A 17612-nucleotide genomic window follows, 5' to 3' on the forward strand; every position below is an offset into this window, starting at 1 on the left:
TTTCAACATTCTAATAACTGCATTTTCCTAATTGCAACCTGACTCTCTTCTCAGAGGTACCCTGCTTTTACTGCTACAAGGCTTGCTCTCCTGCTGGGCTCCACTCTCAGCTGTTCTCTCATATAACCTCCGGGTGGTCCATCTTCACCTTTCAGTCACAGCAATCCCATTGTTTCCTTGATTGCTGGTGCCACCCCAGGAAACAGCTACATGCCAAATGCTTTCTCATTTTGCAGCTAGTGTAATTTTGTCCCATCTGATTCCTCTTGTGCATTGCCATTTGGTCAATGCCTGTCTGATAAATTGAGCTGAATACCTATGAATGCTCATGAACTGATAAGTTGATAAGTTGAGCTGAATACCTGTGAATGCTCATGAACTCCCATACATCGATGTTCAGTCATAGCATTAAGTTAAAATTGTGATACAGATGTAGATATGTGATACGGAGATATGAATGATGTCCTAAGTAGTGGTATTGCCCCCAGTTTTCAAACTAACATTCTGGAGGTTTACAATATTTTATTCTGGATTAATAAAAAAAAACATAATAATTAAGCCTAGATGTGTGTAAAGTGAGCACTAAGTAATGATTGTGGAAGGATAATAATAGGAATATGGAAGATGTAAGTTGATGGGAAAAGTAGGAGTACAACAAACTGAAACAGGAGGGCTGAAATTAAAGGAGAGAAACAACAACAATGAAGTAAACTCCACTAAAGTGAAAATTTCCTCTAATTGGTTTTAACTGTGGTGTATTATTTAGCTTAAAACTATTCAACTGAAAGGATGACAAAAGAGTACTGTAAAGTGTTTGACAGATGTTAAAGCTACATTCTTACAGCTCTGTTCTGGATTATGTTATAGGTAACTTCCATCTGCTGTATAGCATATTTTTGAAAGACCATGAATAAGGCATTGGTTTAAATGTTATAGCAGTTAAAATTCATAAAAATAGGAAAACTAACATTTTATAGTAGGTGAAAGAATAGAGCAAAGATGAAGTACATCAATAACCAGGCTATAAGAAAGCTGAAGAAATAAAAAATGAGGTTATACTGAAGGGCCCTTGCATAACCTAGCCTAAAACTTCTCTTAAACACAGTCATAACAGGCATTTCTGTTTTGAGTAAAACACACATAAAATGCAAACTTAAAAAAAAAAAAGTCATTAATGCAAAATATTGACATTGGAAATGTCAAACAAATGTGGGAATATAGTTCATTGGAAATTTGTTTTCCATTTTAATAATCCATATGGAAAGGGGAAGAAAAGATAGTTGCCTGTGGGTGGTGGTGGTGATGGGATGTCCCTTGTATTTATTTGTTGCAGAATCATTTTTTCCTTTGCTTTCACTCTTTACTGTCTCAAGCTGTTCTCATCTTTCTTTCCATGCCAAAATATGTTCCAAATTTGGAATGTGTATGAGAGAAGTAAGCTGGAAAGCTGAAGGGTGAAATACTCTTTAGAGGCACTGTGATTTTTTGCCTCCATTAGGCTTTTATCATTTCATTCTGTGGTGAAAGTGAGACTAGCAGTCACTGCTTGTCCATGGGATCATCACATCATGCATCCCTGTCAGTGAACTCATGTCAAATTCAGCAATATTGGAAAAATGGATGACAGATTGCTGAATTAAGAAGGGAAGGTAATGTATAGGTAATTAAAAAGTTTTATTTTTTATTTTTTCCTTAGAATTATGCAACATTGTGAAATGTCAGTAATATAGGGATTCCAGCAATTTACCTAGTCAAAGTGTTTTATGTTTGCCATAGAGCTAGTGTTTTTTATAAGGCTGTTAAATCTTGATGTGGCTAGGTAGAACTGACAAATGTTAGGGAAATTATCTTCCCCTATTTCTTCTCCCTTTCATTGGCTGTGGTTTGGAAAGGGCATAAGGATATATGTAGAATGCACAGTGCAGCACTGTGTTGACTTACCCTCAGTCTCCTAACTAGCTGATGCTGTGCAGTGATGCAGAGGGAAACTAGCCCTGCTTCTGCATCCAGGGACCGTCCTAATTAGCCAGCTTCATTTCTCCCTGTTTCAGGGCTTTGTTGTCCAGAGCTACATTTCTTAGAGATCAAGCGAAGTGTCATAGTAATAAGGTGCAGCATTTATGTCTGTCTTTCTAAATAAAGGCTAACTAGCACCTGACAAACTGAGAAGCTTGAAAAGTTACAGATATGCAGACATGATAGCAGAACAACCATCCTCCGTTTTTTTGATAACAAGATACACAAGGTTTTTTTTTTCATTTCCAATGTGTCCAATATGATATTTTCCCAACACTTTCTTTACAACTCAAAAACATGTTAATAAAAAATATATATCTATTATATTCATAGATAAATATTTATATTTAAGGATAATTTAAAGAAACTAGCGTTGCAATTAGCTGGCAATGAATGCATAATTTCTGCTGGTCTTTTACTTTCTTGTTTCTCATGTGAAACATTAAAAATTATGAAACAGCTTTACTCACCTTTTAACAAGAATAATGCCATTACAACAACAAAAGTAAAATTATTTGCCAAAACATTACTTGTTTTGTTGCCAGGAATAGTTTTGGCAAATCTATTTGTCAAGCTATAATCTTTTGGTCGACAGGATTTTATAGTTTGTTGTCATTGCTTTTACACCATATGTATGAAGCACTTCAGGAGGCAAACCAAATTTTGCAGGCGAATGCAAGCTGAACAAGCAAGGTCATATTCAGTAGGATTTAAATGATTTTAAATCCCAAACCCACAAGACTCTATACTTGGATATAGAATATGTGAGTTTCTCTTGCTGGTGTTGCCTCAAACTGCCAGTAGTTTGCAGCTGAGGTACTCAGGTGTTTGCATTAAGTGCATCATTACTTTTGTGGTGGCATAATCAGTGACTGAAGATTCTTACTAAATGCATGAAATAACAAGCGCCACACTCCCTGAGAATGAATTTGGAAAGCTGCCTGTGTTTTATATTGCTGAAGACTGAGGTAATGGGGGAATAATTAATAAACTGCTAGAAAGCAGGGAAATTTCACACCTAAAATTGTTTTCAGTGTGTGCCAAGAAAAGGGAACATAACCATAGACTGACATTAACATAGTCTCTGCTTAAAGGTGGTTAACTCATAAAAGCTAGTTTAAGCACAGTAGAAATCTGTTCTGAATGCTTTGTAAGTAAAAAAAGGAAGTTTGTAGCTTTTTTTTGTTGTTGTTTTTTTTTCTCTTTTTTACTCAAGGCTGCAGATTCATCTTCTAACTTCTGATATTGTTATGCTCTTGTATCACACTAATGCAGTTTCAGTTCAAAACTGTTTTTTTCATTTTGTTGTCTTTGGATAGCTTGAGACAAATTATACTACCTAGTAACCTGAGTTACTACATTAACTAGTAAATCTAGTTAACCTGAGTGTAATCTGTATATCAAAACACAGCATCTTCTCAGTTTATTTAGCCTTTTTTATTATCATTAGGATAGTACCTTAGCTGCTCTGACTATATGAGTTTGTGACTTCTGATTTGGGTTCCTTAAACACCTGTTGAATTCATTAGTTTAGTAGTGGGATTAGGCTAAATAGAACAGGATGCTTAAGAAGTAAAAAAAAAAAAAAAAAGGAAAAGCCTTCCTTTGAATATTGGATAGCTCCTGTTCTATGTAACTATTTATTTATTTTCATCTTGTACCTTTGTGATTCTGTTATTTTTTCTGTCTGACTCGTAGTCTTACCTGCATTTTTCACTACTCTCTTTTCCTTTAATTCTGCAAATAGATGTCTTGAGATTAATTTATTTTTTATTCCTTCAGTGTCTTTTAAAGCACGTTCTTAGTTTCCACATACATTAGATGCATTAAATTCTTTCTGACATAATATTATTCCTTGATTAAATTACAGTCCTAAAAAGTAATCTTGGATAGATGTAAAGTAATTATTAGTTTTATAGTGCTAAGTTTCACTTTGCTCTACACTAAGCATTTTCTTTCTTATAGGAAAGAGTTTTTGTTTAGTGCAGGTTGTCTTGCAAAATGGTTATGCGTGTGATGTTTAAAGGGAAAGCAATAGAGACATAGCACACACTTACTCTTTTTCTTGTATGGTATCTTTAAACCTAACCTATTGATGAATCTCCCTTGTAATCATCCCTGAAGTACACGCCAAACAAAGTGTGTTCCTTCATTGTCTGTAAATGAATTTGTCATAGTTGTTATCCTCAAGCTTAGTGCTTGCTATCGTGATGAAAAACTCTTCAGCTTCTTAACTGAAATTTAAAGCTGAAGCCAGATTAATCTGTTGTCATTGTACAGATACCAGCAAATTAGAGTAAGAATTATTTGAGTCCTTCTTTGATGAAAACTGCACTGGTGTTCTAGACCAGATCTCTGTCTTATAAATGGGAAGCTCTTAAATGAACTATAAGAAAAATTGGGGGAAAAAATTATCCTTTTTATTGCAAACTTACTTTTATTGCTGCTTCATTTTAGGTAACGTTCAAAGCATCAAGATACTCTGTTTCACCAGACTTAAGATTTGTTCTTCTTGCATATGATGTTAAACAGGTAAGACAACTATTCGTAATTGAAGAGCCTCTACATCCAAACTCTGACACCCTTGTTTTGTATATTTCATTTGTGATTCCACATTAGATGATTCATATACTTGATTTCTCTTCCCAAAACCTTCCGATGCAATTATGGTGAAGTGTGTATTTAAGTATGTACAGAAATGCGCCAAGATTATCAGTAAACTGCTGTGGCTCCTCTGAAGGGTCATGCTGGTTTTTGTAGTAGAGTTTTAATAACCCTTAAGCTGGTTATGTGAAAGCCTGTCTTTTGATATCTCTTCTGTTTTAGGCAGCTGTACATGTCATTTATGGATTTCACTAGAAAAAGAGTGATAATCTAGCCTGATTCATGTAATGAAGTTTTATTTGTTGTCTTCAGTAGTCTGAAACCTAAGAGTCTGAAAGTCTCTTGGACTATATAATGCACTGTATTCTTTGTTTCTCAGTATTTAGTGATTTTGTGAGCTATTATGTTGTCAAAAACTGTTTCAATCAATAATACTACATAGAGTTTTCAAAAATAAATCTTTGAACACAAACAAAAATGAAAGTGTTTTTATAAATTTCCTCTGTGCATATTGGTGTTTGTATAAAAAGTGCTATTTAAATATTAACTGTTCTTCACTACAGAATAGTTCAGGATTGAGAGATTCAGTGGTTATTCAAACAAGTTTGAGTTGTTTTGGTTTATTTTTTAATTTTGGAACAGTAAAAATTTACAAATACCTGTTAATATCCATGACCTTATTATCACCTTAACATGACCTTCACAAAGATTGCTGTTGTTTATCACGTTATACTACAGTATAGTAATTTACTTACTGTTTCATATTGGTAACTGATAACACAATAGCTGTATGTTGTGGATTTAAATTGTTAGAACAATAAATATTCATTTCTAAGTTAGTATACAAATTTTTCTGTCCCCCTGGTAACATTGCTGTATTGATCTGTATACCAGCAGCTGTGCCTGCAAACTAGAAAATGTGCTGAAAGCTCATCTGAAATATTCTAAAGGTGTTGATGTAAAATTATTCATTTACTTGGTACTAAATCCATGTAGAGTTTTCTTTAGTAAATGTAGTGGATCCTGGATTAAGCCCTTTTACAATATGCATGTATTAATAAACCAGAAATGAACTGCTGTTGTTCAGTTCACTGTTTTTTTGTTAAGTGTTCCAGTTTGATTCCTGTCTGAAAAATAAGTGCTCCTTGCTGTTTTCTTTCTTGATTGCTTCTTATTGTGTGAGAGAGGAATAATCGCTCATACTGACTTAATTTTCTCATTTGATCTATTCAGATTTTCATTTTGGATTGGTTTTCATAGTAGTAGCATATATAACTGATAGAGAAAAATAAGGAAAATATCCTTCACACTTTATTATATGTAAATGTAGTAACATCAAGGAGGAATCCCTGCACCACAATATAGATGGTCCATTGACATGCAAATTGCTCTCAGTGCATGTTGAATATACCCTTTGTGGTAGCATTCCTTTTCCATATTTAGTTCTTGGTTCCGTTGCAAAAGAAACTTGTTCTTCCATTTATAATCCAGTTGCTGATTGTTACTTAGAGGGATGAGGCTTGCAGCATTTATGCTTTGCACTTAGCCATTTCCTTTTTTCAAGTATATTAACAAGAAGTAATTAAAATGAGAAATGAGGAGGTTTACCAAGCAATTTGTGGTGGTAGTATGGGTGGCTTTGCATGAGGCTTGTGATGCTTATGCTTGAATGCTCATAGCTTTCAAACCAAAAACATGCTGCAATTGTATCCTCTAGAAGTGGTGGTGCTGGTGCTGAAATTGTGTAATAGCTGGATGTTGTTAGTCAGATATAAACAATAATAATAATGCCATTGAAGTTTGTTAACTCCTGAGAAGAATCTGTTGCTTACAGTGGAAGGGTTAAAAAAAAACAAAACCGAAAAGAGTTTAAGGTGATTTTTTTCAGAAGTTACAAAGATATATTACTGTGAATATATAGAAAAAAAGCATTTTTTCCCTCCAAATTTACTGATTCTTGGGATATTTGTTAGGCTGGTGAGGCACTTTTCTCAAGATCTGTTGGGAAAAAGGTATGCACTGCTTTGGAAAGCCTCTTTATTTCTGCATGACTTGTGCTTCCAAATAATGCAAAGGGTTAAGATAGCGTTCATCATATTCTTATTCTTTCTTTTTTTTTTTTTTTTTCCTCTCTGTCAGAGGCAGATCTATTGTGTCTGGATGAGAGAAAATCCACCTGTATTCCTTAATCCCCCCCGCCCCCCACTGTTAACAATAAATTATTAAAGTTGTTTCCTAAAAGGTGAAAATATTAAACAGCAAACTTAATTGTAGATTTTCAAAATCAGTTTCAGTAGAATCAGGCCAATCTCCTTTGAGTGTAACTTTTCATGAAACTAAGGATCTTCCTATTGTCACATTTTACAATGCATGATTGAGTGTTCAACAATAGCCAGTTCAAGGAACTGCAAGTAACTTACAGTAAGCATTTAACTGATTTCACCAACTTCTATAAATTGTCATAGACCCTTGGACCTTTATACCTTTGTTGCCTCCTTTTTTTTCTTCTTTGCTACGATTTAAGTGTATAATTGGACTGTAATACATTTGATGCGAGTTCTGCTTTTGCCGACAGTCATGACTTTGAGGTTTTAAAATTATAATAGTTGTTTACATACATTAATCTGTGTTGTTTGTAACATACAGTCATACAACTGGAACGGATTTATTAATCAGTTTTATAAATAAGCTAGCATGCTTCAGCTGAACAGATTGGAGAAAAATAGACAAATGTTTCTTCAAGACATTTTCTCATGAAATTGTAATTAGAAATGAGGTTATTTTGATGTTTGGATTAAAAATAAATGTTGAGTTAAATAGTTGAATATTTATTTTACTGTTGTCAGCATTTTCTTTAATCTATTTTATGCTTGGAATGGCAAACTTTAATTAAATTTGCAGTTCTTTCAGCACAATTAAGAATGTACTTATGCATAACGGGACATAAATCTGCATGAAAATAAGCCATCTTTGAATACAAAAGTAATAATTAAATGAATATTTAAATCATGCTTAATAGAATGAACAGAACCATTTCATGTGGCATAGCAGCTGTTTTGGTATAGCTCTATAAAACTCACATGGAAGAAAATTCCTTTGCTAAGGAATTCAAAGAGTTGTAAATTGATTTCTGGACAACAGATTCCCTCCATCTGTCTGGCTTTTTATTTTTTGACAGAAGGCTGTGGCAATTTCAGAGGTGCTTTCTGTGTGTTCTTTGCTGTAGTACTTCATAGTTCAAACTTCCTAAATGCTTTCATAAATTCTCGAAGTTTTTTTACTTTGCCAAAACTGTATGGATCAACTGTGTGTAGTTCAGACTTTCTGTCACTCACCATAATTTGGTTGGCATTACTGAAAAACTCTCATTTTGCAAGGCAGCAGATCAGTAAGTAGGAACTAATTTGAGAAATGAGCACATATTCTTGCTGAATGTCCTGCCATCCTGATTCTTCTGGGACAGTGGGAACACAGCAGCAGGGAAACCATTGTAAGTATTGTATGAAGAGAGGGATCAGTTTTGCAGTGCTACATCTTTTTGATTTTCCTTTGAAGATTTTCAAGGGTATGAGTAAAGAATATGAAACTCTGAGAGGCAGAGCATCTAAGCCAGTTGAGCTTTCCGGAGGAAAGGATATTTCACTATTGCTTTTAATAAGGACGGTGTTAAAATGTCACTTAAAATTTTTCTCACTCTGCTGGTGGTGGCATTCACAACTACCAGAACCTGATTTATACTTTGATTAGAAAATGGAAATTAGACACTCTGCTCTTAATGGTAAAGAATGGGGCAGTAAATTTGCAATTTGCAGTGCAGTGAGCACTGACAGTCTAAGAAATTCTTTACCATTGGGGAACTTCAGTGTCTATCAGCAAAAGGTTATGCCTTGCGAGTTATTCCTGGAGTTCACGTGAAATAAAAATAAGTTTTATTCTGGATATCTGTTGGGTTTTTCTGAGATATCGTAGGCATGTTCTCCTCATACTCCTACTAGAATATAATATACCACAGAAGTATATGTAATCAGTTCATCTCTTTCTTTGCAAGTTCCTTTTTTTCTTCACTTATTTAATAATCCCTTCCTACAAATTGTCCTTTCCTTCTGCCTGCTTTCAAATTCGTTTTGAATTCCAGCTTTTAGGATTTTTTTCCAATCTTATTCTCTACTATTACAAATTAATCCTTTTCTGCTTTCAATGCAAGATGAGTTATGTAGGGAGTTTTAGCTCTTGGTTCAGAAATGTGCTTTAAAAACCTATTAAAGTTTAGCTCTAGTTTAGAAGCATAAGCATTTATACACTGTCTAAAAAGGTAATGTTTTCCTGAATTAGGATTTCAAAATGTCATATTTTTAGCTACAGCATTTAATGAAACAATGTGTTTAGCTTAAAGCACTGTGAAAATAGCTTTTAATAATTTTGATCATAAGATCAGGATGAAGAATAATCAAATCCTCTTCAGAAAGTTAGGAGAAAAAATAGTTTTAGATCTAAACATCACTCAGTAGAAAATAAAAATATTTCAAAAGCATTTCTACATATTTCTAGTTTGATGTATTGAAGATGAAAGTTCAACAGAGTGCCTGAAGCAAAGAAACCCCAAGAGAATGAAGTTACTGCTTAGAGCTGATGCCTGTCATCACTTTGCTGCTATAATATCTATTTTTGGAAGATAATGATAGGGAGTACTGACTATAGTCTACAGCAAATGAGGGTGAACAGCAACATGTAACATGTTCATCAAGCTTTTAGAGATTGTCTTTTGTCCTGCCTTACTTGAATGCACTGAAAAGATCTCCAGGAGTTTGTCTGCAGATTAGAAGAATCCATGAGGGGAAAAACTCAATGAAGTCTTGAATTATGATTATTTGTCCTCATTAGGAGATTATCTTTCTACCAATTAGGTGGAAAGTAAATGTTCAGTTGTCTGCAATTTTCTTGGTCAGTGAAATTAATTATTGATTTTTTTTTTTTAATGCAAAAAAGAAAGGATAAAGAAATTACCTTACGTTATGTCTCATTTTTAACCAAGACACTCTTTGGTGTTATATTTAGCAGGTCTTTTCAACAAGGTAGCTTATACAGTGCTTATGAAAATCTGAGTATGAAGAGCATTATCTGAAGTACCAGGTAATAGTTAGAATCAAATACAACAAAGATGAAAGATGTCTTTTACCACATGGAAACAATATTTTCTCAACTAGATTATTCCATACGAAAGAATAACAGAAGACTTCCTAAACCAGCATTGATCTGGAAAACATTTTATCTAGTGCTGTATATGAAGTAAAGTTCTGATATAAAATTCATGCTATCAAATTTTTCCTCCAGAAGTGCATCCTTCTTTAGATAAATCTGTTTTTCATGTGTATTTCCTTAGGTCCTCAGCCTGATCTTCATCTTTAATTTGTTCATTTTGAGATAAGTGCAGAAGCAAATCATGCATGTGCATACTCTGGAACTTATGAGATCATAAATAGAAATATGATCCAGTCACGACTTCCCCATTTATCTTTATGTCTTGTTAAGAACAAAAATTACTATTTTTTTATCAGTTTCAGGGCAGTGACAAAAAAATAAGTCAGATCCACCCCCAAAATTTGAAGTTATTTTATGAAAATATTTTTGTGATATATTTTATTCCTCTTTTAATTATAACACAATTAGGTATTCATAAAAGTCAGATATTGAGCAATTAATGGAAGTTAGCTGCTCAAATTTTCAGCTCTTAAATGCTGCTGTTTGAGTTGAAGGTTTAGCTGGACAGATTAGAATTTGTTAACATAATAGCTAGGCTGCAGGTGATCTTGGCAGGTTGCCCATCTATTACATATTTGAGTTTATTTTATATAGTTCCACAGATATGCAAGGCATTTTAAAGGTATAAAAACACAAGGTCTTTGCCTGAGGACATAATGATCTTTGTAGTAAAAACTGGCTAAATGAATTTGATGATACTATGTGCTATCATGAATTATCCCATAGGAGTGAGTGTTCATATAGAAACAGATAATCATAGAATGGTTAGGGTTGGAAAGGACCTTAAGATCATCTAGTTCCAACCCCCCTGCCATGGGCAGGGACACCACACACTAAACCATGTCACCCAAGGCTCCGTTCAAACTGGCCTTGAACACTGCCAGGGATGGAGCATTCACAGCTTCCCTGGGCAACCCATTCCAGTACCTCACCACCCTAACAGTAAATAATTTCTTCCTTATATCAAATCTAAACCTCTGCAGTTTAAGTTTCAACCCATTACCCCTTGTCCTATCACTACAGTCCCTAATGAAGAGTCCCTCCCCAGCATCCTTATATTTATATATATATTTTTATATATATTTAAATATTTAAATATTTAAATACAAAAATGTATAATAGATCGCATTCAAATTTTCATAGGAGAAAACATGAGACAAGATGTTCCTGCTTTTCAAATAACTTACTGGCTCTCTGTGTGTCATTTGTACTTGCAGAATTGCTGTTCAATCTCAAGTTTTATAAGTAAACAAAATAAGTAACGCTAATTTAGGCAGAAGATGGCTCTTTTTCTCATTCAGAATTGCCAGAGTTGAAAAAAATCACAATTCATGCTTTCAACTTCTTGTTCAAAGACAGTATTGAAAAAAAAAAATTGCTTTGCTGTTGTTCAGTAAAAGTGGATTCTAGGGCATTTAGCTTCCCGAAGAAAATGATTATTGACAGAAAAGTATTTATTTTCAACATATTGTCATTCTTATCAAGTATGAATACTGTTGTTTCAGGAAGACTTTGGTAGTGTCCAGCTATGTTTAGAAATCCAGCAGTTTAGAAACTCAGTCTTAATATAACTCTGATTTTCACATTGTCGTATTCCAACATCACATAATAATCCATGGGGACTGGAATCTCTGTGTGCTAATGTTATATAAATAGGCAATATTACACTATCTGTCATCAGTTCTTTGGACAATTTATTATATATAGTGTAAATTTTGGCTTTCATTGTGAAACTATCAGCCCTATCACATCCCCCTTTATTTCTCTTTTGTACATTGATAATACACAGAAATGTCCCAGATATGTCCATTGTAAGTGAAAGGTTTGTCCACTGCAGCCTGTACATAAAAAAGCTCTGTGTTTAAAAGGTGGAGGTTTTTTTATATTCCACTTATCTCTTGATACAGTCTGTTGTGTGTAGTAATGACGTTATTAGAAATAGTTAACAAATGATAGCTAGTTTTACACTTATATTGTACTTTATGCATTTCTTTAAAAAGTGAGATTCTAGTGATATTTTTATCAAATATCTGTGTGAATAAGTCTAACTCAGCAATGCTGAAAGAAAAAGAATATCAACCCAAAACCAAACCCAAGGTTTTGTTTTGTTGTTTGTTTTGTTGGTTTGGGGTTTTTTTTATAATAAAATAAAAGGACAACCTGAGTAAACAACAGGGCAAGAACTGTTAGGAATCCTAATTGGAGACTGTGCTAGTTAGCTGTTAGAGGATGGGAAAGCTGAAAAGAGCTTCAATTTGGATTAAGACCTGTCAGAGTTCACCACAAGCAGCTACTCATCTGATACACCCATCTGTTTTAAGAACTTTTTTGTTTCGTGCTCCTAAGAAATAATAATTCCCTTTCTTGCTACCTGGAGAATGTGTCCTAAAAGGATATTTTACGCATCTGAGTTTTGACAGATTTTACCCTGAACATGAATCACTCATTGTTAGTTCAACTGTTAAACTTATTGATTTCTCAGATACAAGATCTGGGTCATGTAAAATACAGTGAATAAATGACTTCTGAGGAGCAAAATCACTTCATGGTTATGACTGACCCATTATGTTAAAATATTTTACTGAAAACACTATATATGGTTTTTATGATAAAGATTTCAGCATGTTCTGTAATGATTTATTTGAGATCTAACTTAGACATACTCTTTACATATGTACTGAAAATAAACAAGATTGAATTTCCTAAAGGACAACCATCTTAAGAAATGCCTACAGTCCAGTTCATGTGTTCAATGCACTTAGAAAATCCATTTTAAACAATGGGTTTTTTCTTTGCTTTTATTTAATTTTTCATAATATCTTCTATCTGAAATTCAATAATAATGTGTCTTACTGAGAAATGTGATATGCATTATATCTTTCTCATTAAACTTTTAAATAAGATACCATTAGTATTGATGAATGTAATCCCATATGGTCACTTAATCTTAAAATAGTCATTGATCGTACATTCAGGAATTTAGTCTTGTAGCCAAACGAGTATATGTTGTTAGCAGTCATGAATTTTATACCAGAAGGAATTAACATCTTTCTTTGGCTGCAGTGTTATGAATTAGATTTACAAACTAGGGATAACTTAATGAATTTCTGTCCTTTTCTAAATGCAACATTTGTTAAAAAAATCTTCTCAGATGCATTTGATATATGAAATAGAATGCTTAAGCAGTCTAGAAGCCCAAAGCTTTTATCTTTCAAGGTATTTTCTGTTAAAAATAGTTTTTAAAATAGAAGAGGCAGAGTTATTCCACAACATTGACTGGAGTCACATTAATAGTAGAGATATTGGAGGAGGGGTTAATATCTTTCAAAAAGCTAAACCAAATCTCTGTGTAGAGGAGCCCTGCTGGTTTTCACATTTATACATGTATATATTTAAATAAATATAGGTTGAAATATTTATTCTAAAATAACCTAGAATGTAAATAACAATATGGAAAAGTAGAAGTATGTAAAAAAAAAAATTGTCCGTGTTGTCCTATCTCTTTTGACTGAAGTCTGTCAGTGATGCTATCTTGAAGCTAAAATCCCCAAACATTATATATATCTTATTTCATTTGTTAAATGCAATCAAGCGTAATTAACCTTTGCCCAGAGAAGCTGTGCACTTTCAGAACCCAGCTGGACAAAATCCCAGGCCACCTAGTCTTGATTTGGTGTTGATTCTGCTTTGTGCAGATAGTTGGACTAATGACTTCCTAAGATCTGTTCAGCCTGGCTGACTCTGTGCATCAGTATTATCGCATCAGCAGTATTTCCCCCTGAGATAGAGATTCCTGAGATATAAAAAAAAATAAATAATTTAACATTTGAAACAGTTCCCAAGAAAGAAAGTGTCAAATGTCTACCAAAATACCCAGTTTTGTTAAGGGGCAAATAATACATAAATATGCCTTAATCCATTCTCAGTAGTTTTATTCATACTTTTTTTTTTATTCACTTATATTCTTAATTTCCACATGTTTCTATACCTGTCTGTATATGAAAAATCTCATACCCCTGCCTCTCCAGATACATCAATGGATACCATTCTAACTAAAGCAATCAGATTTGGTTGGAAGAAGTTCAGAAATGTTTGTGCTCTGCAAAATGAGAAAATCAGATATAGGAAAAAAACTAAGCTCTGACTGTGTTGTTCACAATTACTTCTTACGGTGATGAAATAGTCACACAGGCTGGCCAGATCTAGAAGCTAAATTCTAAAATGTGAAAGGGGGAAAAAAAGAAAATCTGCTTTTTCAGCTATTCTGCATAATTCTGTCCCTAGCAGCAGCACACATTGAATAATAATTAAATTTTGCTTAAGATAGACAAGTTGGAAAAAAATTAGTGACTTAAACAAAAAAAGATCACAGCAGTGGGTAAGACTTGCAGCTGCTTTTTCGTTCTAAATTGCAAGTTTCTGATCAGAAGAATCTTGATGCAAAAAATGAAAGCATAACTAACATTTTAATAAGTGGGTTCAGTCTTGAAGGCAAAAATTCTTGTATTGTGCATTCAGTCATATTGCTTGGGGGGGTGGCTTTTTTGTTTCTTTCTTTTCATAAGAAAAAAAAAATCAAGTAGGTTGAAATCTGCCTTTTTTTAAACACCTTTCTGAAACAAATTAGTCACTTCAAAGGCAAGTTCAAATGTCAGTGCCTGTGGTAAAGACAACCTGTAACAATGGCAAATTGTCAAGGATATGCACAAACATGTTTGAAAGCTGTCCTATAGAGGATATTTGTTCTTCCTAAATGTCTGCACAAAAATGATCTTGAAAGTGGAGAGTGTTCTGCTGCTCATCACATTTCACAGAAGCAATGCAAATCATAGAATTTGGAAAGGACTTTAAGATCATCCAACCCCCCCTGCAATGGGCAAGGGTGCCTCTCCCTAAACCATGTTGGCCAAGGCTCTGTGCAGCCTGGTCTTGAACACTGCCAGGGATGGTTCATTTACCACTTCTTTGGTCAGCCTGTTCCAGTTCCTCACTACCCTCACTCACAATAAAGAACACAGTAAAGAAGAGAAATGCATCAGAATTTAATCTTCTTCCACAGTCTTTCACTGTGCAGGCAATATCATTAACTTTATTTAGGTAGCAGCCTTTATCTTGCAGATGCCTGAAGTGCCTATCACTTCTGAACTTGATGAAAATGCCATTAAAGTCAGTGGAACATTTCCCATTAACTTGAAAATGGACTTCTGGATCAGCTTTTGTTTACCCATTGCACAAACACAATAAAGTCATTGCCGTATTGTGGCAGTATCAGCCAGGTGGACAATGAATAAGGCACAGTGTGCCACCAGGATTTTCATCAGGATCTTGTAGAGGATAGATTTATCAATGTTTTCAGAGTCTCATCTGGGCTGTAAGTCAGCCTTTAGGTCTGCAGGTTGTTTGCACCTTTGTGAGCATTAGTCATCTTGCTTGCCATGGTGTTCTCTCTCCTTAGGGACTGTCATCATCTTTATTTTCCTTAGCATTTTGGGTTCAATTCCCTTGGTCCTGATGCAGTGTTAATTTTTAATAGCCAGTGCTACTTTATTTTTGTCTCAAGGTGTCTGACTGAGTCAGCAACCCTAACAGTAATGAAAGTTTTGGTACAGCAGTATAATGAAGATTTTAAAGTACATGGTGTTAAATGTGCTTTTATGTCATCAAAATGTCGTTGAGGTTAAGGGCTGATCATTGATGCTGCTGTAACCTTTTTTTGGAGGCTTCTTTCATATAGTAGATTGTGTAAATAATGTACTGTATCGGCTTTACACTTTGTTATGAGGTTTATATTTGTCATATAGTGATGTCTGTGAACCTTGGTCAAAGTTAAAAGAGTATTTTCTTCAAAAACCTGAAAGGAGGTTGTACTGAGGTGGGGGTTGCTTTCTTTTCCCAAGTCATGAGTGATAGGACAAGAGATAACAGCCTCAAGCTGCACCAGGGGAGATTTAGATTGGATATTAGGAAACATTTCTTCATCAGAAGGGTGATCAGGCTGCCCAGAGAAGTGGTGGAATCACCGTCCCTGGAAGTGGTCAAAAACTGTGTTGATGAGGCTGTTAGTGACCTGGTTTAGTAGTGGACTTGGCAGTCCTGGGGTAATGGTTGGACTTGATTTTAAAGGGCTTTTCCAACCTAGTTATTTCTATGATTCTGTAATGATTTTTATGAAGATGTTGTGCTATCTTAACCTGACATTGTACTAGAAAGTCTCAGGCTACCATTATGGTTGAAGAACTTTCTTGAAATAATTTAATTATACTGTAATTAGACTTAAATTAGCAAATCGAAGCGGTACTTACTGTTTTGGTAGGGAGTGTATGGATATTTCTTTGTAATTTTTTTCCTTAACTTAATCTTGTATCTTTTAAGTTAAATAAGGCTTTTGTATGAATGTTAGAGAACTTGGATCAGTCTTACTTTTAAGGTGATGATTCTTTTTTCCATGTGTGTCAGTTTCAACCCATGTGTGAGCCCATAATGCTGTACTTAAGGTTCTGAAGTCTCAATATGAAAAAATGTGTTTCTCTAATCATAGAAATGCTCTGCATAGTAGCTTTCGTTTGGAGATCCCCAAGTGACATGAAAGAGTTCATGAGTCATACCTCTTAAGAGTCCTGCAAAGATGTTTTTAAATTGGAATATGTTATATGTTTATAGACTTCAGTATTTTATACTTTAAATGATGCAGGAAAGTTCTATTTTATCAATATATCTATATTATTTTTTTAATGTTAAAAAGGGTCAGTTGGACAGTTACGTGATTAACTACTAGTCTACTTCATGATGCATTTTTCGGCCTAATTATTCAGCTTGTTGAAAGATTAAGAGCATTTATAGTGGATGGTTGGTAAGACTTCCACATAGGAAGGTTAAAACCAATTAATCTAATACATAGACACATAAAATAAAAATATAGCAAATAAGTCAAAGTTTGGTTTGCAACATCCTGAGACATGTAAAAACTAGAACTCTCCAAAAGCTCAGACTATCAAGCTGAGAAAATTTTTTATTAGTAATATTTCTCAAGAGTGGAATTTCACTCTGAGTCTCAGCTGCAGTATTCATTACAGCAGCCATCTGCTTTGGCAGTCTCATAATTTCTTTTTTCAGTATCTCAGATGAAGTTAAAATCACCATACAGTATGCAGTGGTAGGAAACTAAAAAAAACTAAATATGAGCTTGGTATTAAAGTTATTGTAGCTCGTCCCAATTTATATTCTATTTGCATAGTATTCCAAAAATAGAACAACCATATTAACTGTTCTGAATATTCAAGAAAGGTTGTCTATTTTGGTCTTTGCTTATATTAGTGTTCCACTAATTTTTGCAACCTTACAGTGAAATAGGAGTTTAGAACTTTCTGTTAATGTGACAAGCGAGTGAATGGGGAGAAACACAGAACCAGCCAGGGTCACAATTAGGAAGAGATTGCACTATTACTGTTATCCAATGATATGTCATTCTTAACTTCTTTTTACTATATATCTGAATAGTTTTAAACTTCCAGGTGTTTTAATTTATCCTAGTAATTTGTTGTCCTGCCAGGGAGCATTCCCAAATTCCTACATGTGTGTTCTGTGTATGCTTCCATAATCAGAACCTTTTAATACCAAGGTGTTTGAGAAATCTCACTCCTTCTTTTTTCCCTTTTCCATTTCTGACTTTTCTCTTCTTAGCTCTCTTTCCTCTGCCTTGTCCAGTGTTCACTAAACTAACTTTCTGTTTCTTA

General features: G+C 34.1%; 1 protein-coding gene across 1 annotated transcript in view; it reads left to right on the plus strand.

Moving 5' to 3' along the window:
* DPP10 (dipeptidyl peptidase like 10) overlaps window positions 1–17612 on the plus strand; it is a 234834-nt gene that overhangs the window by 94299 nt on the left and 122923 nt on the right. Inside the window, exon 5 of the mRNA XM_005154047.3 lies at window positions 4474–4548. Coding sequence (XP_005154104.1) covers window positions 4474–4548 — 75 coding nt within the window. The remainder of the gene's footprint in view (window positions 1–4473; window positions 4549–17612) is intronic.

This window comes from Melopsittacus undulatus, chromosome 4 (genome assembly GCF_012275295.1).
Source record: "Melopsittacus undulatus isolate bMelUnd1 chromosome 4, bMelUnd1.mat.Z, whole genome shotgun sequence".
Classification (NCBI taxonomy): Eukaryota; Metazoa; Chordata; class Aves; order Psittaciformes; family Psittaculidae; genus Melopsittacus; species Melopsittacus undulatus.